We start from the raw sequence: 26,664 nt of genomic DNA, 5'->3' as shown, positions 1-26,664 counted from the left end.
TTTTTCATCCAATTAGTGACAGATTTTCATGCCAATATTCTAAAATCTGCATTAAGAAAATAAGCGCATTTTCCTACCAGTGGTGTTTCCACCAAACTGACTTGATGCAGATAAAATCAGTGGGTGGTGACAGTCCCTTTCCCCCTCATAACTGGTGGTGCACATGTAGCCTATCGCCTGTTTTAAATAAATATGATTGAATATTGTAAGCTTATACAGTGCCTTCGGAAAGTATTCAGACCCCTTGACTTTTTCCACATTTTGTTACAGCCGGAATTAAAACACTTTTTTTTATCATCCTCAGCAATCTACACACAATACCCCATAATGACAAAGCAAAAACAGGTTTAAAATGTTTTGCAAATGTATTAAAAATAACAGAAATACCTTATTTACGTAAGTATTCAGACCCTTTGCTATGAGACTCAAAATTGAGCTCAGGTGCATCCTATTTCCATTGATCATCCTTGAGATGTTTCTACAACTTGATTGGAGTCCACCTGTGGTAAATTCAATTGATTGGACATGATTTGGAAAGGCACAAACCTGTCTATATAAGTTGACCGTGCATGTCAGAGCAAAAACCAAGCCATGAGGTAAAAGGAATTGTCCATAGAGCTCCGAGACAGGATTGTGTCGAGGCACAGATCTGGGGAAGGGTACCAAAAATTCTGGCAGCATTGAAGGTCCCCAAGAACACAGTGGCCTCCATCATTCTTAAATGGAAGAAGTTTGGAACCACCAAGATTCTTCCTAGAGCTGGCCGCCCGGCCAAACTGAGCAATCGGGGGAGAGGGGCCTTGGTCAGGGAGGTGACCAAGAACCCGATGGTCACTGCCAAGTGTCACGTCTGGAGGAAACCTGGCATCATTCCTACAGTGAAGCATGGTGGTGGCAGCATCATGCTGTAGGGATGTTTTTTAAGCGGCAGGGACTGGGAGACTAGGGAGGATCAAGGCAAAGATGAACGGAGCAAAGTACAGAGAGATCCATGATGAAAACCTGCTCCAGAGCGCTCAGGACCTCAGACTGGGGCTAAGGTTCACCTTCCAACAGGACAACGACCCTAAGCACACAGCCAAGACAACGCAGAAACTCCCCAAATACAGGAGTGACAAGCTTGTAGCATCATACCCAAGAAGACTTGAGGCTGTAATCGCTGCCAAAGGTGCTTCAACAAAGTACTGAGTAAAGGGTCTGAATAATTATGTCAAATGTTTTTTTATTTTTTATACATTTGCAAAAAATGCTAAAAACCAGTTTTTGCTTTGTCATTATGGGGTATTGTGTGTAGATTGATAAGGGGGAAAAAACTATTTAATCAATTTTAGAATAAGGTTGTAAAGTATCAAAATGTGGAAAAAGTCAAGGGGTCTGCATACTTTCCCAAAGCACTGTAAAAAGCACTTTCCCTGAAGTTTTAATGTACCGAATAAAAAAAAAAGTGTTTCCATCGCATTTTCAACTCTATCGACAGTTGTCACAAACTTTTGCGTTTAATAGCTAAATGTGCCTACTCTGGTCTTGGCATGGGCACTCTAGCCAACAGCTTGCAGATACAGTGCGGGTAGGTTGTGCAGGTAGGCTAGTCTACCTGCACTGTGAAGTTCATCATAACTTATTTAATCTGTAACCTAATAAACTGCATAGTTTCCCCGAGCCGTAGTGGGAGGACCACACAACATATCATCACGTGACTCCAAGTTTACTTCAATATAATGGTTATTTATCAATATTTACACATAAGGGCGTTTCCACTGACATTTCTCGCATAATTCATATTACGATAAAAAGATCACCATGTCGAACAATTTTACCAATTTTAGTTTCCATCACAGCCGTCGTGATTATTATTTTATTTTTTTATACAGTATGACTTTACTTGCATAAAAACTGTGGATGGAAACGTGGTTTATGTCAAGTCAATCTCCATAGAGGATGGTTTCGTCAATCTGCATGTAGTAAAACAAACTACTGAAAAGTAGAATATCTCCTCAAGCTTTGGATGACAGACAATAATGCAATGTCTGAAAATGTGACAAGCTCAACGCAAACAGAAACCAAAGGGTAAAGAGGGGGCTGTGACAAATCTCTGTTGGAAATGTTGGTTTACTACAGAGGAGAGATGAGATGCCCAACAACTGGTCTATCCTCATAAAAACTCAGACCCATTTAGGCTACTAACAGTGTATTTGGCCTATTTTTAAAAAAAATATATCAAAACCAGAGACAGCAGCATTGTCAACCTGATTCCACGATGATAAAACAACCCAAAAATTAGAGAGATGTTTATATTGGTAAAAACGTCCTAATTCTTCAGATCACTTGTGGATCAACAAGATATTAGGTAGCAGGTCACCCTTTTCTCTCTCCATACTGCAGCGACACAAACAGGAAATACATTCCACATGACCACAGAAGGCAGACATGGCAATAGAAGCTGCCTTTTGCTCAACAACAATACCAAAGACCTCTGTGTTGTAGTAGCACATATTTGAAGGATATGTGGGGATTATTCAAATCCTTTAAATCCGTTAATAAGATAGTCAGTTGAGTTGGACAGTACTGTTTGAATGTGTCTTATGTGTGTAACATTCAGCCACACAGAGGTGTTCACAATCAATAATATCATTTAAAAACTAAACCTCAGGCCGGCCCCAGGTGGTGAGGGTAGGCAACAACTAGGGCTGGCACAATTATCAGATAATCGTGTAACCGACAATTATGGACAATAACCATGAGCAAAAACAATTTGTCATAATCTTCTTAATACATTCATTTTTAGGAGAAGGGGGAATTTACTTTTATATTCAAGCAGATATAGTTTACCCAACAGCAATTTTTAAGTTTTACATGAAGTGGGTAAAATTGGTAATAATTTTACGAGCAGAACTGCACCGTCGGGAGGAGAAGCTTCATTTCCAAAAGTCCCAAGCTGTCAAAGCAATTAGTTTTGGAGCTGGGGGTGTCACCAAAGCTGTGTTGTATGCATTACATATGTCATAGATCATTTTCAAAGCTGCATTATGATGCATTACAAGCTCAAAACATATAACAAAAATGACAACTATGATAATAACGTCAACATTTGCATAACAATTAATTGTTACCCAGAATTCCATAATCTTCACAGCTCTAGCAACACCTCCGCCACGCTGACCCTCAACACGGGGGCCCCCTCAGGGGTTTGTGCTTAGTGCTCTCCTGTACTCCCTGTTTACCCAAGACTGCGTGGCCACGCACGACTCCAACGCCATCAAGTTTGCTGACGACACAGTGGTAGGTCTGATCACCGACGAGTCAGCCTACAAGGAGGAGGTCAGAGACTTAGCAGTGTGGTGCCAGGTCAACAACAACCTCTCCCTCAACTTCAATAAGACCAAGGCAATGATCGTGGACTATAGGACAAAGAGGGGAGAGCTTGCCCCCATCAACATTGACGGGGCTGTTGTGGAGCAGGTCGAGAGCTTCAAGTTCCTTGGCGTCCACATCACTAAAGATGGACCACACACACCCATACAATCGTGAAGAGGCCAAGGCAGAGCCCTTTCCCCCTCAGGAGGCTGAAAAGTTTTGGCATGAGCCCTCGGATCCTTCTACAGCGGCACCAACGAGAGCATCTCGAGTGGCTGCATCACCACTCTGTATGGCAAATGCACCGCCCTTGACCGCAAAGCGCTACAGAGGGTGGTGCAGACAGCCCAGTACATCACTGGGGCCGAGCTCCCTGCCATCCAGGACCAGTATATCAGGCGGTGTCAGAGGAAGGCCCGATTGCCAAAGACTCCAGCCACCCAAGCCATAGACTGTTCACTCTGCTACCGGGCAAATGGTATCGGACAAACAGGCTCCGAGACAGCTTCTATCTTATTATTATCCATCTTGATGCCTAGTCACTTTACCCTGCCTTCATGTACATATCTACCAAAAATACCTTGTACCTCTCTGCACATTGATCTGGTACTGGTACTCCCTGTATGAAAATGTATGCACTCACTAACTGTAAATCGCTCTGGATGAGAGCGTCTGCTAAATAACTAAAATGTAAAATAAAAAAAATAAAAAAATACTGTAGCGCCATTCTTGTGTATTTTATTCCTCATGTTACTATTATATTATTAAACTCTGCATCGTTGGGAAGGACTCGTAAGCAAGCAAGTATTTCACGGTAAAGTCTACACCAGTTGTATTCGGCACGTTACAGATAAAATTTGATTTGAGTGGGAATATACTGTAATACTGGCCTTTATATTGGCAAAATGTGTCAAATTCTCAATCCAACATCACCGCCCAAGCAGAAAACTATAACATTCAACAAATCATGCAATACCCAGATCAATATAGAATATCGAAAACAACGGTGCAGGTTACCAAATGCACAGGATAGTAAGGGCTACTCCCGTTCTGAGGATGCAGCAAGCTTGCTCCGACTGTCACTCACTGGTTAGCTTGCTATAACACACAAGCAAATGTTTATGAAAGCGAGACATAATGCAACCTAGATATACTACCACGGCTAAATACCGATAGATCACGAGTGTAAAGTCAGTAGATATCTAGCTAGCACATAGTAAGCAGATATGAGCTCGGAAGACCAGTTGGGGAGGTAGATTTTTCTTTCAAGTAAAGAGGTCGCAAAATTGCCCAACCGCCTCGCTAGTTGTTATAAAAAGCCAATTTAGATTTTACCTACTATAAATCGGTGATCCTCTTTCAAATCCGACCAGCTTGGTACTAGCCGGTTGTGTTGTCAGTTCAAGTGAGCCGACTTAACCAGCTTTGAAGCATAGAAAAATGCATAGACGTAGCTCGTAGGCTAGTATTTATGAATCTGATCACTATTTAGCAGGAAGGTGCAATAGAACCTCCGCAAGCGCAGTACGCCAGTTTCATCGAAACTCATGCAGACAACAAGGGGCACTATGTTGCAAGCTATTAATACGGCCTTTTAACGCCCTAAACTGAAACGAATTCGCCTCTGTCAAGCTCGAGTGGAGAAAAAGTTCGGCAACATAATAGTTACACAAAATAAATAAGAAAATATCACTGTAACAAACGCTACCCGGTTTGGAAAAACATTAGCCACACACCCAAAGATCTAACGTTAGCAGTCAAGTAGTGGGCTGTACATTTGCAGAATACCATAGACTATTAGAAGGGTTCCCTACCTATTGTAAACATTTTTGGCCCCTCCTTAGACAAGTTTACCTAGCTTAGTTAACTAGCATTAGTTAGCTGGCTGGCTAGCTAGCTACCTTCCCTGAACCTCGAAAGACACTCCTTGAAATTGCCTCGCAGGGAGGGAAAATATTTAAAATCTTTGCAAAAATAATGTCCCAAAACCAATCAATCAAACCACACTAGCTAACGTTAGCTAGTCCACATTTACATTAGATCAGGGATATGTTAGAATAAATACTAAAGCCAGTTCACTACTAAGCATTCATAGTTTGAATATCTTAGAATTTCTCGAACTGTTGCTAAATTGTAGGTTTCTGGTTAGTAGCTACTGAACGGCCACAGTACTCCCAAAGACCACAGCTAACTTAGCTAGCTAGTTATCGACAACTAATGTTAGCATTAGCTCTCTGCGACACGATTTTTTAAGATAGCACACAATAAAAACAAACCTAATACAACTGGCACAGTCGGGTACTATTCCTTGTTCTAACAACTGTGATTTGTGAGGGGTGTACATTTGTTAAGAGCTTTCAGATAAAACGTGTTTTAATCAAAGGACAGTTGATAGGCGCATCACTTACCAGCTAGCTAGGCATCAACCCTCTTGACAGCGAATGAAGTCTGTATACAACGGATGTGACGTTTCTCCATATAAACCAGAGCGCGTGAGACAAATTACAAACATCGCTTGATCACACGGATCAGACACACTCAAAAACCTCGAATTCGAAGTGAATGCAAAGGTGAAAGCTTCAGATTGAAACAGATTTTTATAATAGCATTACTTCATCACAAAGATTGTTTTATGTAGATAATATGGCATGGCATTAGCTACAAATTCAAGTGTGGAAGAACAATACATTACGCTTTTGATAACTAATTTGATAATTATTTGAATCGATTAGGTGTATTTATAAACAATCCCACTGAAAGGGTAGAAAATGTTTTTTTGCTACAAGAATCGAATTTTCGCACAAGGGTGTTTAGGCCTATCCCGTGGAGTTCTCCGCCCTCTAGTGGTCTTTTTAAACTGGATAGGTGTAATATCACTTATCAAACACTAGAGTGCGACAAAGATTCGACACTAACATGTCTCCCACTGGACGAGACGCACTTTGGTGGTCCACACGTTGACGGTGTTCTAATAATAGAATTATCAACGACATAAATTGTTATGCAAATTTGGACTGTAACACATTTTTTTGCTACAATATTTAGCATGAATTTACATTTCCCTTGGTTCCTATTATGTTTAAAACATAATATTCATAAAAATAGTATCACATCTGGAGGCTACCCTCCTGACAATTACAGTTTATTAATTCGTTTTTACTTGTGTGCAGTAACGTTTATGTAACTTTAGAAGTTGACTTCATTTTATTCAATGTTGTCACTCCATTTTATAATTGACAGTGCTGTTGTTTTTTGTCATGGAATTTGGTAAAACTACTCGATGTCTTGAATTGTACGTTTAGTCGGTTGGTAATGTTATGGACTTAGCTACATAACATTGTCTTGATCGCTGCATTACTGATACAGTGTGTGTGGCTGTGCTGCACGTCCCAAGTATCGTGTTATTATAGGAGGGGCAAGTGTAGCGGGTTGGTTTCCCTTCAAAAGCCTCTCCTCTCGCTCCTCACAGTCTCACTCAGCCAGGGTAGTTGAGCTGAAAGGACCGCGTCCAGCACCTCTCGACACCATGGGACTCACACACGACCCAACCTTCCAGAAACTGGAGAAATGGTACCATGAACATGCTCCGCACCTCAACATGAGGAAGATGTTTGAGGAAGACAAGGAGAGATTCCACAAATTCAGGTATCTTTATGGTTGACTTTTATTTTGAAAATGTCAGTGTTTATTTGTTGAAGATACACACAGTATCCTTATTCTCAAAAAAAAGTATTACATCATCAGTGTAAAATGGGAGTTCAATTAAAATGCTGTCCATCAGAACATGTTGTCTTCACTTCAGGCTATTACCTCTAGACATAGGCTAAAACCACATAATGTGTCATCATGAACAGACGCTATTGGCAATAAAAAACGACTGTACAATTGGAGATCTTTGCCATTGCATCACTGACATAATTCAGGTGCAACTGTGTCTCCTTCCCCAAAATATGAAGTAGTGCCTTTTATCAGAGTAGCCTATGGGCTTCCACACCATAAAAAATGCACAGCACTGTCACTGTATGTAGACTTGTGGCTGAACTCTCTTCATGTATCGCTAGGGGGGTGCAGGTTTGTTGCCTGTCTGTATTGCTGTCTGTATTGTAATAACCCTAACCTTCATAAGTGCATTACAAGCACTTCCACACACACAAGCAAACAGTAGAATTGGGATACCCTGCTTTCCTTAGGATTAGAAAGAAGTGGGTTCAAGTTTCGATTGGGCTACCACTCAAATTCACTACAAAATGCTTGTCGGAAGTTTACATACACATTAGCCAAATACATTTAAACTCAGTTTTTCACAATTCCTGACATTTAATCCTAGTAAACATTCCCTGTCTTAGGTCAGTTAGGATCACCAATTTATTTTAAGAATGTGAAATGTCAGAATAATAGTAGAGAGAATGATTTATTTCAGCTTTTATTTCTTTCATCACATTCCCAGTGGGTCAGAATTTTACATACACTCAATTAGTATTTGGTAGCATTGCCTTTCAATTGTTTAACTTGGGTCAAACGTTTCAGGTAGCCTTCCACAAGCTTCCCACAATAAGTTGGGTGAATTTTGGCCCATTCCACCTGACAAAGCTGGTGTAACTGAGTCAGGTTTGTAGGCCTCCTTGCTCGCACACGCTTTTTCAGTTCTGCCCACACATTTTCTATAGGATTGAGGTCAGGGCTTTGTGATGGCCACTCCAATACCTTGACTTTGTTGTCCTTAAGCCATTTTGCCACAACTTTGGAAGTATGCTTGGGGTCATTGTCCATTTGGAAGACCCATTTGCGACCAAGCTTTAACTTCCTGACTGATGTCTTGAGATGTTGCTTCAATATATCCACATAATTTTCCTTCCTCATGATGCCATCTATTTTGTGAAGTGCACCAGTCCCTCCTGCAGCAAAGCACCCCCACAGCATGATGCTGCCACCCACGTGCTTCACGGTTGGGATGGTGTTCTTCGGCTTGCAAGCACCCCTTTTTCCTCCAAACATAACGATGGTCATTATGGCCAAACAGTTATATTTTTGTTTCATCAGACCAGAGGACATTTCTCAAAAAAGTACGATCTTTGTCCCCATGTGCAGGTGCAAACCATAGTCTGGCTTTTTTATGGCGGTTTTGGAGCAGTGGCTTCTTCCTTGCTGAGCGGCCTTTCAGGTTATGTCGATATAGGACTCGTTTTACTGTGGATATACAGTGGGGAGAACAAGTATTTGATACACTGCCGATTTTGCAGGTTTTCCTACTAACAAAGCATGTAGAGGTCTGTAATTTTTATCATAGGTACACTTCAACTGTGAGAGACGGAATCTAAAACAAAAATCCAGAAAATCACATTGTATGATTTTTAAGTAATTCATTTGCATTTTATTGCATGACATAAGTATTTGATCACCTACCAACCAGGAAGAATTCCGGCCCTCACAGACCTGTTAGTTTTTCTTTAAGAAACACTCCTGTTCTCCACTCATTACCTGTATTAACTGCACCTGTTTGAACTCGTTACCTGTATAAAAGACACCTGTCCACGCACTCAATCAAACAGACTCCAACCTCTCCACAATGGCCAAGACCAGAGAGCTGTGTAAGGACATCAGGGATAAAATTGTAGACCTGCACAAGGCTTGGATGGGCTACAGGACAATAGGCAAGCAGCTTGGTGAGAAGGCAACAACTGTTGGCGCAATTATTAGAAAATGGAAGAAGTTCAAGATGACGGTCAATCACCCTCCGTCTGGGGCTCCATGCAAGATCTCACCTCGTGGGGCATCAATGATCATGAGGAAGGTGAGGGATCAGCCCAGAACTACACGGCAGGACCTGGTCAATGACCTGAAGAGAGCTGGGACCACAGTCTCAAAGAAAACCATTAGTAACATACTACGCCGTCATGGATTAAAATCCTGCAGGGCACGCAAGTCCCCCTGCTCAAGCCAGCGCATGTCCAGGCTCGTCTGAAGTTTGCCAATGACCATCTGGATGATCCAGAGGAGGAATGGGAGAAGGTCATGTGGTCTGATGAGACAAAAGTAGAGCTTTTTGGTCTAAACTCCACTCGCCGTGTTTGGAGGAAGAAGAAGGATGAGTACAACCCCAAGAACACCATCCCAACCGTGAAGCATGGAGGTGGAAACATCATTCTTTGGGGATGCTTTGCTGCAAAGGGGACAGGACGACTGCACCGTATTGAGGGGAGGATGGGTGGGGCCATGTATTGCGAGATCTTGGCCAACAACCTCCTTCCCTCAGTAAGAGCATTGAAGATGGGTCGTGGCTGGGTCTTCCAGCATGACAACGACCCGAAACACACAGCCAGGGCAACTAAGGAGTGGCTCCGTAAGAAGCATCTCAAGGTCCTGGAGTGGCCTAGCCAGTCTCCAGACCTGAACCCAATAGAAAATCTTTGGAGGGAGCTGAAAGTCCATATTGCCCAGCGACAGCCCCGAAACCTGAAGGATCTGCTGGAGAAGGTCTGTATGGAGGAGTGGGCCAAAATCCCTGCTGCAGTGTGTGCAAACCTGGTCAAGACCTACAGGAAACGTATGATCTCTGTAATTGCAAACAAAGGTTTCTGTACCAAATATTAAAAAGTTCTGCTTTTCTGATGTATCAAATACTTATGTCATGCAATAAAATGCAAATGAATTACTTAAAAATCATACAATGTGATTTTCTGGATTTTTGTTTTAGATTCCGTCTCTCACAGTTGAAGTGTACCTATGATAAAAATTACAGACCTCTATATGCTTTGTTAGTAGGAAAACCTGCAAAATCGGCAGTGTGTCAAATACTTGTTCTCCCCACTGTAGATACTTTTGTACCTGTTTCCTCCAGCATCTTCACAAGGTCCTTTGCTGTTGTTCTGGGATTGATTTGCACTTTTCGCACCAAAGTACGTTCATCTCTACGCGTCTCCATCCTGAGCGGTATGACGGCTGCGTGGTCCCATGGTGTTTATACTTGCGTACTATTGTTTGAATGTGGTACCTTCAGGCATTTGGAAATTGCTCCCAAGGATGAACCAGACTTGTGGAGGTCTACCATTTTTTTTCTGAGGTCTTGGCTGATTTCTTTTGATTTTCCCATGATGTCAAGTAAAGAGGCACTGAGTTTAAAGGTAGGCCTTAAAATACATCCACAGGTACACCTCCAATTGACTCAAATGATGTCAATTAGCCTATTAGAAGCTTCTAAAGCCATGACATCATTTTCTGGAATTTTCCAAGCTGTTTAAAGGCACAGTCAACTTAGTGTATGTACACTTCTGACCCACTGGAATTGTGATACAGTGAATTATAAGTGAAATAATCTGTCTGTAAACAATTGTTGGAAAAATTACTTGTGTCACGCACAAAGTAGATGTCATAACCGACTTGCCAAAACTATAGTTTGTTTCAAGACATTTGTGGAGTGGTTGAAAAACAAGTTTTAATGACTCCAACCTAAGTGTATGTAAACTTCCGACTTCAACTGTAGATTTGTTTCATGGTAAAGGGCTGTTTGATTTTGTAACTTGTGGGCAAAAGGTTATTGAGTCCATTGCCTAAATCCAGAAACAGACAGAATTACATATAGAGTCCCTAATTTAATAGGATCTCTGTGGAAACAGATCTCTCACCCTGTCAAATGTTCTGTGTCTGTACAGCACAACACTGAAGACTGATCATGGAGACATTCTAATTGATTACTCTAAGAATCTCATCACTGAGGATGTCATGAAGATGTTGGTCGAACTGGTAAATGGCTGTTTATCATAATGATTCAAATGACACAACAATTACAAATAGCCATACTGTAGTTGGCATTTACCTATAGTCATTACACTGTTATGAAATTTAAAGAAACATTTAATAGAGCCAGACAAAGTTAGCCTGAGTGCCAGTCATTGTGCTGTCATACCAACTCATTGTCATGCCAAACATTGTCTTGACAATGAGCAATGGAGTAAGCAAGAGCACAAACAGATCTGGGACCAGGCTAAGACAGAGTTGTATTTACCATGCAACTAAGCACCAATGTCCTTAAGCCTAAGTGATACAGTGAGGTTCAAACATCAATAAGCCTGGTGCTAAAAATAAATGTCAAAGTTTTATCACACACATCACACTTATGCTTGGATTTTAAAAAACGGTCTTCTTCTGCTGTGCGTCCAGTACCCTATCAACCTTTCTGACATGGAACGCCCATTTGCCCACCAATGGATGTATATATTTTTTCTCTAGGGCAAGTCGAGGGGGATTGAGGCCGCCAGGGACAAGATGTTCCATGGGGACAAGATCAACTTCACTGAGGTGCATATCTTAGCTTTAGCCAGAGCGTGTTTTATTGTCAATGTAATTATCATCGTGATAGTGAATGGCCAAATGTAACACACCTGACACCTTCTCAGAAATTGGTTTGAAACAAATCATTTGCTGTAATTCCCATATCAGTGTGTGTCCTTACTGTATCTCCTCCTCCTCCTGTGTGGTTAGGGCCGTGCCGTGCTCCACGTGGCTCTGAGGAACCGCTCCAACCATCCCATCATGGTTGACGGACATGATGTGATGCCTGAGGTCAACAAAGTCCTGGAGAAGATGAAGGGCTTCTGCCACGTGAGTGGGAGCTGACTCAAGGGTCTCAATTTCGTAGCAACCCCCCAAACCGCGTAGTGAGACCGTTTGTATTTCCAGTTTGAATAGTTACAGTACCGTTTATACATAGAATTGCTAGCTATCTCCCTGTGGTAGTCAAGGCATACCAAATTAAATTTGACTGAATTGTGTAGGCACTTTTTTCAATGGTCTACGCGTTTGTGTCTGGTGTAGAAAGTTCGCAGTGGCGAGTGGAAGGGCTGGACTGGAAAGTCCATCACAGACGTTGTCAATGTCGGCATTGGTGGATCTGACCTAGTAAGTACAGTTCTCAACCATATCATTTGTTAAAGTGTCAATATAATGTTTCACTATTAGGTGTAAAAGCTACCTCTGCCATCATTGTATATTTGTTGTGTCTTCTTTGCCAGGGTCCTCTAATGGTGACTGAGGCTCTGAAGAACTACTCCAAGGGAGGTCCCCGTGTGCATTTTGTCTCCAACATTGACGGCACACACATCGCCAAAACCCTGGCTGAGCTCAATGCTGAAACCACCCTCTTCATCGTGGCCTCCAAGGTGCCTGCTTTTGGTTGTCTTTACCATACCAGTGCATTCACTGGTTTTATTGTTTTCTCTGAACACTTGAGAGAGAGATATCCGTCTGCAAAATTGGCATAGAAAATGTGCAAGAAAGACATACACATGAATAAAAACACATTGACAAAGAGCAAAGAAACTGTGCAGCTGATAATATATGGGAAAATCATAAAGTTCCACTCGGCTTTAGCAGCAACAGTTGTTTGATATAATGGAAGTTTCCATTGAAACAAAGGGATCAGGTGGTGCTGCAGGGCTGCATGCCATGTCGTGCCTTCTCACCTACGCCTCTGTAGAGTTACAGCCAAAGATATGTCTGAATGGCTCTCCTACTGTCACCCAGCCTTGAGACTGGGTGGAGAGAGCAGTATGAACTGCTAGGGATTTAGTACTGTACACAGTAGCCTAAACACACATTAGAAATGCAATGTCTTTTGTGTTACTGTAGTGATCTAATTGTCTGTCCCTTTTCAGACTTTCACCACCCAAGAGACCATCACCAACGCAGAGTCTGCCAAGGAATGGTTCATTGAACACGCTAAAGATGTGGGTAGCCTTTTCACCTTTAGAAACATACAAGGAAAGGCGAATGAATTTTATTACTGAAGAGGAATGCAAAGTATATTAGATTAAACATTGTCTTCTTTACAGAAATCTGCTGTTGCCAAGCACTTCGTGGCGCTCTCCACTGCCGGCGTAAGTTCTTATCTTTGCAACACACCATCATAAATGCAGTGATATGCTCTGCATGTGTTGCTTTAAAATAAAATAAAATAACATTATAATTCTGTTCTTTCTATCTCCTCTCTTCTGCAGCCCTTAGTGAAGGACTTTGGCATTGATCCTGACAACATGTTTGGCTTCTGGGATGTGAGTGCATGTTATCTGATGATGCAGAATGTTGTGTGTGCAGTGCATTGGGGGCAGCACAGTGCTCTTCCTGCAGTCACAGGCTTTTGACGGGGGGGGGACTTAGGCAACAGCTATAAATAGCGTAAACTTCTGACCTGTGAAGTAGGTGCCTGGGCACACAGGCTGGCAGCTGTGGGGTAATCAGAAGCCGCCCTCTCCAGCTCTGCCCTCAAAGATTATTATATGATTGGTAGCGACCTTCTCCCTTGGAGAGGTTACTGTAAAGGCTGGGTCGCATGAAAGGTCAGAAAGCTACATTTAGTTACATTGTTGGTATTTAAAGGGTAAAGGCTCTAACAGGCCGTGCCCTTTCACGTCGGAGCAAAGATGGCTGCTTGCACTCAGAAGTAATATGTATAAAAGGTAGTGGTGTGTATTCATGCATGCCAAGGGAAGACAGGCTTCCCCAAAAACCTTACCAAGAAAAAATGAAAAAAAAATAATTTGCAAGAGGCTGAATGTATCTTACCGGAGAACGCATCCGAGCAAACAAAACAACGCCCCTCTGTCTCAGTATGTGTAGCGTATCTATCTGATGCTGTCTGGTCAGAAAGAGTATGACATTGTTGCCACCCGTAGCATTGAATGCAAGGGAAGCCTCCCTTGATAAAAATAATAATAATAGCCAATCAACGTTGAGCTAAACTGAGTGAGCTCAGCTGTGAATGCTCCTGGCGCACCAAATAAAGTGTCAAAGGAAGCCAGTTTGGATTTGGCTTCAGACCAATCACTTCATAAGCCAAACATCATTATTGACAGAAAGACATTTGAATTGTGGCATCTCGTTGTGATGTTGTCCTCTGGTGGCTAACTAGCTAGCTAAAATCCTCTCTTTCCTAAATTAGCCATCGATGGAGATAGGGATTTAGACTTGTGGTTTTACTTAATTCTCCGTACTGGCCAATTATTATAACGCCAATTCTGACCCGACCATAAATTCATACATTGTGCCCCTGGCCTGAGAGGATGAAAGATCAACATGTAGCTAGATGTAGTATGGTAATGTTAACTAGCTGGCCTGGCGTATCGTTGCCCATGAAAGGAAGTTAGGCTAGCGAGCAAGTATTTTAGCCAGGTAGCCTAGGACAACAAAAACTAAAAGCGTGTACTGTATGACAGAGTCATAGACCGTTTAGGCAACATGAAAGAGAGGAGGATGGCATTGGTGTTTCTCTACAAGTAGGGTGAGTCAATATGTTTTTTATACTTGCACGCACACACACACCACACACACACCTACACACAGAAATCAGTACCATAGACAGCCACATCATATTTAGGTTACGTTGATTGGACTAAATCGTTTTTGGTATCTTTTAGTTGTCACCGTATTAGACGAAGCATAGGTGATTAGATGATGTTGAAATGGTGCTGGAATAGTGGAGGCAGCTCCTGTTATCTTTGCAACTTGTGGTAACTCTTTTTTCTAATCAATATTGTTTAGTAGTCCGAAAATCTCAGAAACATTACCTTGCTTGACCATGCTGTAGGTCATGTAACTGTTTGTTACATGCAATATGTTTTGTGGACTTCACCGGACAGATGTTGCTCTCTGGTTTTGTAATGAAACAAATGTGTGGTTGAATCTATTCTGCCACTGTGTCTTCTCATTGTCTCGGCCTTAGGCCTATATACTGTATCACGGTGTCCAGGCATATGAATCAAATCAAATTTTATTGGTCACATACACATATTTACAGTGGCTTGCGAAAGTATTTACCCCCCTTGGCATTTTTCCTATTTTGTTGCCTTACAACCTGGAATTAAAATTGATTTTTTGGGGGGTTTGTATCATTTCATTTACACAACATGCCTACCACTTTGAAGATGCAAAATATTTTTTCTTGTGAAACAAACAAGAAATAAGACAAAAAAACGGAAAACTTGAGCGTGCATAACTATTAGCCTCCCCCCCCCCAAAGTCAATACTTTGTAGAGCCACCTTTTGCAGCAATTACAGCTGCATGTCTCTTGGGGTATGTCTCTATAAGCTTGGCACATCTAACCACTGGGATTTTTGCCCATTCTTCAAGGCAAAACTGCTCCAGCTCCTTCAAGTTGGATGGGTTCCGCTGGTGTACAGTAATCTTTAAGTCATACCACAGATTATCAATTGGATTGAGGTCTGGGCTTTGACAAGGCCATTCCAAGACCTTTAAATGTTTCCCCTTAAACCACTCGAGTGTTGCTTTAGCTGTATCCTTAGGGTCATAGTCCTGCTGGAAGGTGAACCTCCGTCCCAGTCTAAAATCTCTGGAAGACTGAAACAGGTTTCCCTCAAGAATTTCCATGTATTTAGCGCCATCCATCATTCCTTCAATTCTGACCAGTTTCCCAGTTCCTGCCGATGAAAAACATCCCCACAGCATGATGCTGCCACCACCATGCTTCACTGTGGGGATGGTGTTCTCGGGGTGATGAGAGGTGTTTGGTTTGCGCCAGACATAGCGTTTTCCTTGATGGCCAAAAAGCTCAATTTTTGTCTCATCTGACCAGAGTACCTTCTTCCATATGTTTGGGGAGTCTTCCACATGCTTTTTGGCGAACACCAAACGTGTTTGCTTAATTTTTTTTCAAGCAATGTTTTTTTTCTGGCCACTCTTCCGTAAAACCCAGCTCTGTGGAGTGTATGGCTTAAAGTGGTCCTATGGACAGACACTCCAATCTCCGCTGTGGAGCTCTGCAGCTCCTTCAGGGTTATCTTTGGTCTCTTTGTTGCCTCTCTGATTAATGCCCTCCTTGCCTGGGCCGTGAGTTTTGGTGGGCGGCCCTGTTGGCAGGTTTGTTGTGGTGCCATATTCATTCCATTTTTTTAATTCATTCCATTCCATATTTTTTTAGAACCCAACCTTGATCTGTACTTCTCCACAACTTTGTCCCTGACCTGTTTGGAGAGATCCTTGGTCTTCATGGTGCCGCTTGCTTGGTGGTGTCCCTTGCTTAGTGGTGTTGCAGACTCTGGGGCCTTTCAGAACAGGTGTATATATACTGAGATCATGTGACAGATCATGTGACACTTAGATTGCACAAAGGTGGACTTTATTTAACTAATTATATGACTTCTGAAGGTAATTGGTTGCACCATATCTTATTTAGGGGCTTCATAGCAAAGGGGGTGAATACATATGCACGCACCACTTTTCTGTTATTTATTTTGTTGAATTTTTTGAAACAAGTAATTTTTTCATTTCACTTCACCAATTTGGACTATTTTGTGTATGTCCATCACATGAAATCCAAATAAAAATCCATTTAAATTAAAGGTTGTAATGCAACAAAATAGGAAAAACGCCAAGGGGGATGAATATTTTTGCAAGGCACTGTAGCAGATGTTATTGCGGGTGTAGCGAAATGCTGCGCCAACAGTGCAGTAGTATCTAACAATTCACAACAATACACACAAATCTAAAAGTAAAAGAATGGAATTAAGAAATATGTAAATATTAGGACGAGCAATGTCGGAGTGGCATTGACTAAAATACAGTAGAATAGAATACAGTATATACATATGAGATGAGTAAAGCAGTATGTAAACATTATTAAAGTGACTAGTGTTCCATTATTCAAGTGGCCAGTGATTCCATGTCTATAGGGCAGCAGCCTCTAAGGTGCAGGGTTGAGTAACCGGGTGATAGCCGGCTAGGGATGGCTATTTAACAGTGGCTATTTTTACCTTCTCCACTGCGGTCCCGTCGATGTGGATAGGGGCGTGCTCCTTCTGCTGTTTCCTAAAGTCCACGATCAGCTCCTTCATTTGTTGACATTGATGGAGAGGTTATTTGCCTGGCACCACTCCGCCAGGGCCCTCACCTCCTCCCTGTAGGCTGTCTTATCATTGTTGGTAATCAGGCCTACTACTGTTGTGTCGTCTGCAAACTTGATGATTTGAGTTGGAGGCGTGCATGGCCACGCAGTCATGGGTGAACAGGGAGTACAGGAGGGGACTGAGCACGCACCCCTGAGGGGCCCCCGTGTTGAGGATCAGTGCGGCAGATGTGTTGTTACCTACCCTTACCACCTGGGGGCTGCCCGTCAGGAAGTCCAGGATCCAGTTGCACAGGGCGGAGTTCAGACCCAGGGCCCCAAGCTTAATGATGAGCTTGGAGGGTACTATGGTGTAGAAGGCTGAGCTATAGTCAATGAACAGCATTCTTACAAAGGTATTCCTCTTGTCCAGATGGGATAGGGTAGTGTGCAGTGCGATGGCGATTGCATCGTCTGTGGATCTATTGGGGCGGTGCGCAAATTGAAGTGGGTCTAGGGTGTCAGGTAAGGTAGAGGTGATATGATCCATAACTAGCCTCTCAAAGCACTTCATGATGACAGAAGTGAGTGCTACGGGGCGATAGTCATTTAGTTCAGTTACCTTTGCTTTCTTGGGTACAGGAACAATGGTGGACATCTTGAAGCAAGTGGGGACAGCAGACTGGGATAGTGAGAGATTGAATATGTCCGTAAACACTCCTGCCAGCTGGTCTGCACATGCTCTAAGGACGCGGCTTGGGATGCCGTCTGGGCTGAGGGTTAACACGCTTAAATGTCTTACTCACGTCGGCCACGGAGAAGGAGAGCCCACAGTCCACAGGAGTGGGCCGCGTCGGTAGCACTGTGTTATCCTCAAAGCGGGCGAAGAAGGCGTCGGTGTCCACGACGTGGTTGGCTTTCCCTTTGTAATCTGTAGACCCTGTCACATATGTCGCGTGTCTGAGCCATTGAATTGCGACTCCACTTTGTTTTTGTACTGACGTTTTGCCTGTTTGATTGCCTTACGGAGGGAATAACTACACTGTTTGTATTCAACCATATTCCCAGTCACCTTGCCATGGTTAAATGCGGTGGTTCACGCTTTAAGGTTCGCGTGAAAACTGCCATCTATCCACAGTTTCTGATTTGGGTAGGTTTTAATAGTCACAGTGGGAAAACAACATCCCCTATACACTTCCTGATGAACTCAGTCCGAGTGTAACCGGTGTGAAATGGCTAGCTAGTTAGCGGTGCGCACTAATAGCGTTTCAATCGGTGACGTCACTCGCTCTGAGACCTTGAAGTAGTTGTTTCCCTTGCTCTGCAAGGGCCGCGGCTTTTGTGGAGCGACGGGTAACGGTGCTTCGAGGGTGACTGTTGTCGATGTGTGCAGAGGGTCCCTGGTTCAAGCCCAGGTAGGGGCGAGGAGAGGGACGGAAGCAACACTGTTACATGTGTATACGTCAATGTTATTCTCAGAGGCTACCCGGAACATATCCCAGTCCGCGTGATCAAAACAATCTTGAAGCATGGATTCCGATTGGTCAGACCAGTGTTGAAATACCTTAGAATGGGTACTTCCTGTTTGAGTTTCTTCCTATAGGAAGGGAGGAGCAAAATGGAGTCATGATCTGATTTGCCGAAGGGAGGGCGGGGGAGGGCCTTGTAGGCATCCCGGAAGGAGGAGTAGCAGCGTTCGAGTGTTTTACCAGAGCGAGTAATGTGTTGATAGAACTTCGGTAGCGTTAACAGATTATAGAGCAAACAACGCAATTATCACAACACATAGGTTGTAATATGGCTTTTTTTCTGGGTTGGCTTCCCCAGTGATTTTACCCAAGCACCACTGCTGATAAAAGGTGGCATTCACATTGAAAATAATTATGAGAAGTGAGAATATTTAGAAGTTGGACTGCCTTTTCATATATAGGCCTACCTGGCTATTTATGACTTATTACACACTGTGTTTATTATATTATTACCCAAATGAGGTGCTGTGTAATATGGGGGATTCATTCTCTGCAGTGGGCTGAAATGTGTCACCACAGATAGATAAGGGTTAATGGTAAGGACATTGAAGACAATGGTATGGAGTTTTTAGAGGCAGGGGGCCTCTTTCTGGGGCAAGCTGTAGGACCGTGAGTTTGGGCACAGTTCCCTGTCTCTGTGTCACATTCAATTACGTAAGCTTCAGAGTGCTCTGAGGTTTCTGAATCTTCTCAGGACATCCCCAGACACCAATTATTATAAAATACATAGGCGCTTGTAACGCCAGGGTAGTGGGTTCGATCCCCGGGACTACCCATATGTAAAAATGTATGCACACATGACTGTAAGTCGCTTTGGATAAAAGCGTCTGCTAAATGGCATATTATTATTATTATTATTAGAATGCACAGCACTGAAATAGTAAAGTGATTTGAGTAATTATGATTAAGCTCATGAAATGTTTGTTGATATCGCGCAAGTTTCTAACCAGATTGTTGTTGTTTTTTAGTGGGTTGGTGGACGTTATTCCTTGTGGTCTTGCATTGGATTGTCCATTGCTCTGCACATCGGTATGTACATTATGTTATAGGTTTATTCTCCCAGTTTAGATATTCTAATGCTTTGATCAGCTGCCTGTACTCCAGCTGAGTAGAATAACCTTTGTAATCAGTTGTTAAAAGGAGATATTTGAAGTATAACTTAAAGCCTCTGGTCTTTTCTTTCTCCCCAGGCTATGACAACTTTGAGAAGCTTCTTGAAGGGGCTCACTGGATGGTAAGTACAGCCACTTCTTCTCACTGTCCAAAGACTTGGAAACGTTTCTATTGGTCAGATGAATACGTGTGAGTTGACCCCCTCTTGTTCCTGTAGGACAACCATTTCAAAACAGCCCCTGTGGAGAAGAACGCTCCCATGCTCCTGGCTATGCTGGGTGTCTGGTACATCAACTTCTTCCAGGCCGAGACCCACGCCATGCTGCCTTATGACCAGTACATGCACCGCTTCGCTGCCTACTTCCAGCAGGTCTGTCAGTGACTACCCGGGTTAAGAGCCTTTACCAGGGTTAAGAGTCACTACCACGGTTAAGACATAACTGAGTGTAACATAAGTAAACAGCCAAAGCAAAACACACTGAGGAATGTGTTCAATCTACTTTGGCAAATTACTATAAATACTATAAAAACCTATACACCCACTCCTTGCCCTGAAGGTAGGCTGTGGTCGTATATTGTCAGGCTTGTATTGATCAAATGGAAATGTGTTTTACTGTGCATACTAAGTCAAGGTTAGAAAGCCTGATGATAATGTTGTTTTAGTATGAGTTTAAATTGAACTGAAACCGAACACTGAAGATGTTAAATTAATGTCTGTAGGGTGACATGGAGTCCAATGGAAAGTACATCACTATCCATGGCAAACGTGTCAACTACCATACCGGCCCCATTGTATGGGGAGAGCCTGGCACCAACGGACAGCACGCCTTCTACCAGCTCATTCACCAAGGTACTGCCTCCTTAAAGTAACTGTCCAGTTAAAATCTGACATTTGAAAGTTAATATTCTCTTAACTCATACCCAGATAATTTTGTTGACTGGTCCTATACTTGTATTTGTGGCCAAAACATACATTTTAGAAGAAAAACACCCCCACCTCAAACAGCCCGTTTAAAAAATGCTTGCTATTTCCTCATAGAGCATGATGTCATGTTGGCTCATTGGCTGAGCTGGCCAATCAGCGGTCTACTCGCATTCATATTTTTGACCGGTATTCGCCCACACCATTCTGTTGTTGGGGTACGCCCACACCATTGCGACACAGAAAAGCTTTTTAACATACGCAATTACCATTTTTTTAAGGAAAACTATTGAACTCATATTGTCACTAATTACCGGTATAGGTCATATTTCATAGAGTTCTGGAAACAATGGACATTACGTCTAAGGAAAAACATTAACCCCTTTCTTGTCTTGGACTAACTAAGTTTGGAGTAATGAGTTTATAGGGCCATAAGCTCTTCAACATATTGATTAATGTTCAGCTGAAATGGATGAGTATGTACAGTTGAAGTCGGAAGTTTACATACACTTAGGTTGGAGTCATTAAAACTTGTTTTTCAACCACTCCACAAATTTCTTGTTAACAAACTATAGTTTTGGCAAGTCGGTTAGGACATCTACTTTGTGTATGACACAAGTCATTTTTCCAACAATTGTTTACAGATAGATTATTTCACTTATAATTCACTGTATCACAATTCCAGTGGGTCAGAAGTTTACATACACTAAGTTGACTGTGCCTTTAAACAGCTTGGAAAATTCCAGAAAATGATGTCATGGCTTTAGAAGCTTCTGATAGGCTAATTGACATCATTTGAGTCAATTGGAGGTGTACCTGTGGATGTATTTCAAGGCCTACCTTCAAACTCAGTGCCTCTTTGCTTGACATCATGGGAAAATCAAAAGAAATCAGCCAAGAAAAAATTGTAGACCTCCACAAGTCTGGTTCATCCTTGGGAGCAATTTCCAAATGCCTGAAGGTAACACGTTCAAACAATAATACGCAAGTATAAACACCATGGGACCACGCAGCCGTCATACCGCTCAGGAAGGAGACGTGTTCTGTCTCCTAGAGATGAACGTACTTTGGTGCGAAAAGTGCAAATCAATCCCAGAACAACAGCAAAGGACCTTGTGAAGATGCTGGAGGAAACGGGTACAAAAGTATCTATATCCACAGTAAAACGAGTCCTATATTTGACATTTAAGTCATTTAGCAGACGCTCTTATCCAGAGCGACTTACAAATTGGTGCATTCAACTTAGGATAGCCAGTGGGACAACCATATCTTGATCACAGTAAGTACACTTCTTCAAACAAGCAGCTGTGAGCAAAGTCAGTGCAATCAGGGACAACTACATCTCGATCACTATATCGACATAAACTGAAAGGCCGCTCAGCAAGGAAGAAGCCACTGCTCTAAAACCGCCATAAAAAAGCCAGACTACGGTTTGCAACTGCACATGGGGACAAAGATCATACTTTTTGGAGAAATGTCCTCTGGTCTGATGAAACAAAAATAGAACTGTTTGGCCATAATGACCATTGTTATGTTTGGAGGAAAAAGGGGGTAGCTTGCAAGCCGAAGAACACCATCCCAACCGTGAAGGACGGGGGTGGCAGCATCATGCTGTGGGGGTGCTTTGCTGCAGGAGGGACTGGTGCACTTCACAAAATAGATGGCATCATGAGGAAGGAAAATTATGTGGATATATTGAAGCAACATCTCAAGACATCAGTCAGGAAGTTAAAGCTTGGTCGCAAATGGGTCTTCCAAATGGACAATGACCCCAAGCATACTTCCAAAGTTGTGGCAAAATGGCTTAAGGACAACAAAGTCAAGGTATTGGAGTGGCCATCACAAAGCCCTGACCTCAATCCTATAGAAAATTTGTGGGCAGAACTGAAAAAGCGTGTGCGAGCAAGGAGGCCTTCAAACCTGACTCAGTTACACCAGCTTTGTCAGGAGGAATGGGCCAAAATTCACCCAACTTATTGTGGGAAGCTTGTGGAAGGCTACCCGAAACGTTTGACCCAAGTTAAACAATTTAAAGGCAATGCTACCAAATACTAATTGAGTGTATGTAAACTTCTAACCCACTGGGAATGTGATGAAAGAAATAAAAGCTGAAATAAATCATTCTCGCTACTATTATTCTGACATTTCACATCCTTAAAATAAAGTGGTGATCCTAACTGACCTAAAACAGGGAATTTTTACTAGGATTAAATGTCAGGAATTGTGAAAAACTGAGTTTAAATGTATTTGGCTAAGGTGTATGTAAACTTCCGACTTCAACTGTATGTAATGGAAGAGTAATATGTGATATGTGACTGCTCTGTCCTCCACAGGAACTCGCATGGTCCCCGCTGACTTCCTCATCCCTGCCCAGACACAACACCCCATCAGGGAAAGTAAGCACCATAAGGTAAACTACCCCTACAGGACACATATTCCAGCACTACCAACCCCCTGGGCACAAACTGGTTGAATCAACATTGTTTCAATGTAATTTGTCAACGTATTGTGACGTGTAATCTACATGTAAAGTACATTGGATTTGGAAAAAAGTCATAAACTATTGTTTTGAGAGTGAAATTTCAAACACAGGATTATGTCATCATGGTAACCAAATTTCAACATAGACAAACTTTGTCTAAAATATGTTGAACCTTTAAAACAACGTCAGATCTTCAACGTTATATCCACTATCAGAAGAAAAAAACTATAGGCTGGGCAGCACCTCCTACTGGAGAATGTATCTATCTACAGCTACCCTTTGGTCTCCCATCCAGGGTTTTAACTAAGCCCAGCACTGCTTAGCTATTACATTTGTTACTGACGATTACCAATGTGATATTGTGAGAATGATTGTTGAGAGCTCTCCACTTAAAAACTAATTAGATTCACTCTTGCTATCGAAGTCATTCCAAAGGGTAAGTTTAACAGAGCAAATTAAATGTGACCGTACTTTATCACTCATATATCATCAATGATGCTATTTAGGCCTATATAGCATTTGCAAAGTCATCGACAGCTGTTGTTTCAATTCAACCCAGAATTCAACTAACAATAGACAATACAATAGACATTGGGTTTCAAGCTCTGGTTGATTTAAAATGTAATGATGATTAGTGATATTGAATTGTCTTTGGTTGTCAACGCTTCCAACATTTGAAGGAGATGTATCTTCTGCTTGGATAGTTCCATCTGTGCAATTGACTTAGTCTGGCTTGTATACAAATGAATAATTGATATGTTGGATTCACGTCTCCATCTCAACCAAAAATCTAAGTTAAAGAATAGGACTAAATCAAATCAAACTTTATTTAAAGTGCATTTAAAGTTTGAATTTATTTTATTTAGTTCTATTAATTAATTTAGATTTTTGGTTGAGATGGAGATGTAATCCAGCATATCAATTATTAATTTGTAGATAAACTAGAATTAAAGCCAGACTAAGTCAGTGGCACAGATGGAACTATCCAAGCTGAAGATAAATCTCCTTGACAACCAAACACAATTCTATATCACTTTTGACATACAATAAATACAGTAGCCTATTATTAACTTTTCAACAAGTTAACAAATTATATGTTGGATTCCCATCTCCAGCTCAGCCAAAAGTTAAAGAATGGGATTAAGCCAATGGCTCAGATGGAACTATCCAAGCAGTAGATACATCTCCTTTAAATATTGATATTTGGTTGCATTGTCAACCAAGCACAATTCAATATTACTTTTGTATTATAGTAAATAACCTAAAGTTAAGGCTTTCTTACAAACTAATGTAACATTCAACCTTAAAATGAGTAACACATCTATGGCCACATTATGAGGTTACTGTAACTATACATTTCTTCTTACTGTACAGTATGTAATCATATAAAGCATGCATGTTGCTGTAATAATCTGTATATAGAATCTCAAACGGCATTGATCACTTGCACCATGTACTTTTAATATAGTCTCAACTTCAATCCAGGCCATTTGGTTCTGCTATTAATGAAACACAGTGCTAACACATTAATCTGTTGTATAAATAAACAATATATCTGTCATTGTATTCCCATTTGAACTTTGCTCTGCTTTTAAATGGTTCAAGCAGTGATAGACATTTGGGTGACAACGAAACCAAAAATCAGACATTGTTTTTCCTTTGGAATTTGGTTGTGCTTTTATATAGATGGTTGAAAGCATAGTGATAACACTTTGGAAATTCAACAAACTTCTGGCTGTTTTTTTTAGTGGGTGAATATAGGTTATAATCTAATTGATCAACATGTCAACCAAATATTACCCAATTATCCACACTGAAATGACGTGGTGTATGTGGGAATGATCTGGGAGTAAATAACTTCACATTCAGTGACAGAGCTAATCATTCAGTTATTCAAGTGATGCCTACTTTTACTGTCTATCTGACAAAAGAGCCTATGCATTGTTTCATGCTGTGTGATACCAGGGATAATGCACAGGGGTAATGGGGTAATGCCTTACCTGTTGTATCCTCTGTGTCTGTAGATCCTGATGGCCAACTTCCTGGCCCAGACTGAGGCTCTGATGAAAGGAAAGACCACAGAGGAGGCTAAGAAGGAACTGGAGGCCGGCGGCCTGACAGGAGAGGCCCTGGAAACCATTCTGCCACACAAAGTGAGTGGGAGCAGATCACTCATGGCGCAAGTCCACTGCAGCCCCGGTCCGGCCTAAGACTTTCTATGGGCTTAAACTCTGGTGTTATACTAGGGAGATTGTGTGTCCATTGCTAGGGCAGACACTGTCACTCCTATAGGGACGTGCGTCCTCCTAGTGGACAAAATAAGTTTTGCATCAGGATGGAAGAAACTTCAAATGGGGTGCAACACTGTATAATTACTAGTATGTAATAACTGTCTTACAACAGGTTGTGTGATTATAAAATGTTTCCTCTTGTTCTGATGTCAGGTATTCCAAGGAAACAAGCCAACTAACTCTATTGTCTTCAAGAAGCTGAACCCATTCACACTGGGAGCACTTATTGGTAAGAGCTGAATATGGGCCTGTGAACCAACAACCAATGATATCTGAAATATTTATCATAATAATGTATTTACTTGTTATGCTCCCAGTAACAATGTCTGGTGTTGTTGTTTGTTTTACAGCCATGTATGAACACAAGATCTTTGTCCAGGGTGTTATGTGGGAGATCAACAGTTTTGACCAGTGGGGGTAAGTGTGACTATTTGAAACCAAGCTCCTCGATAATGTGTAATCTAAGACAGATTACAGACAGAGCCTATGTCCTATGAAATTGTACCAAACAATGTTTAATTGACATTCTATTCTGTCCACTCTGGTGAGTTTTCTGGTGACATTCTATTCTATTCTGTCCACTATTCTCCCTCCCTCCCTCCCTCCCTCCCTCCCTCCCTCCCTCCCTCCCTCCCTCCCTCCCTCCCTCCCTCCCTCCCTCCCTCCCTCCCTCCCTCCCTCCATAACAGAGTTGAGCTGGGTAAGGCTCTGTGTAAGAAGATCGAGCCTGAGCTGCATGGCTCCAACGAGGTTCACTCTCACGACTCCTCCACCAATGGGCTCATTAACTTTATCAAGAAGAACCACGCCTAACCTGCCCACCACCATCATCCATCCTCCCTGTCCTGTCCCCCTGCTGATGGGGGTGTCTGGGCTGTAGTGAAGATAGACTCGCTGAAGCATCTGTCACCTCCACACAGAGGAGCAGAAGCACTTTCTATGTCTGTAATCATCTGTCTGTGTCCTGTATGTTTGTTGTGCCATCGGACTGTATTTTACGTACCGTTGTATGTTGATGAGTTTACCACTGTAAAGGGGAACGCTACTGTAGAGTAAGCCTGTGGAAGGGTGTGTAAACTATATCCCAGACTATCCCACTCCATTGATGGGGAGTGTGGCTGTTAATAAACATCTTTACACC

General features: G+C 42.1%; 2 protein-coding genes across 5 annotated transcripts in view; one reads left to right on the top strand and one right to left on the bottom strand.

The window, feature by feature from the left end:
- LOC311128176 (granule associated Rac and RHOG effector protein 1-like) overlaps window positions 1–5,788 on the bottom strand; it is a 41,248-nt gene extending 35,460 nt beyond the window's left edge. For 2 of the 4 annotated variants that reach the window (XM_084160174.1, XM_084160175.1), the window contains exon 1: window positions 4,694–4,799. The gene's annotated coding sequence lies outside the window, so the exon portion shown is untranslated. Of the gene's footprint in view, window positions 1–3,110; window positions 3,191–4,693; window positions 4,800–5,762 lie in introns of those variants that run through there. The other 2 variants (XM_084160176.1, XM_084160177.1) reach the window with 2 other exon arrangements.
- A 1,045-nt stretch (window positions 5,789–6,833) lies between these two features.
- LOC311127078 (glucose-6-phosphate isomerase-like) lies at window positions 6,834–26,664 on the top strand. Its single transcript, XM_084158843.1, has 18 exons — window positions 6,834–6,999; window positions 11,004–11,094; window positions 11,581–11,649; window positions 11,833–11,952; window positions 12,166–12,249; window positions 12,363–12,509; window positions 13,005–13,076; window positions 13,182–13,226; window positions 13,347–13,400; window positions 19,684–19,744; window positions 19,906–19,949; window positions 20,046–20,198; window positions 20,549–20,678; window positions 23,084–23,160; window positions 25,257–25,385; window positions 25,677–25,752; window positions 25,874–25,940; window positions 26,213–26,664. The coding sequence occupies exons 1-18, from the start codon at window positions 6,881–6,883 to the stop codon at window positions 26,334–26,336; spliced, it is 1,662 nt and encodes a 553-aa protein (XP_084014969.1). The 5' UTR covers window positions 6,834–6,880; the 3' UTR covers window positions 26,337–26,664.

This window comes from Coregonus lavaretus, assembly GCF_964263955.1.
Source record: "Coregonus lavaretus genome assembly, chromosome: 4".
Classification (NCBI taxonomy): Eukaryota; Metazoa; Chordata; class Actinopteri; order Salmoniformes; family Salmonidae; genus Coregonus; species Coregonus lavaretus.
This window is presented reverse-complemented; position numbering and strand designations above follow the sequence as displayed.

Coding starts and splice junctions, on each gene's coding strand:
- LOC311127078 (XM_084158843.1), top strand. CDS start 6,881: ATGGGACTCACACACGACCCAACCTTCCAGAAACTGGAGAAATGGTAC. Junction 12,510..13,004: donor TCTTCATCGTGGCCTCCAAG/GTGCCTGCTTTT, acceptor GTCCCTTTTCAG/ACTTTCACCACCCAAGAGAC. Junction 13,077..13,181: donor TCATTGAACACGCTAAAGAT/GTGGGTAGCCTT, acceptor TCTTCTTTACAG/AAATCTGCTGTTGCCAAGCA.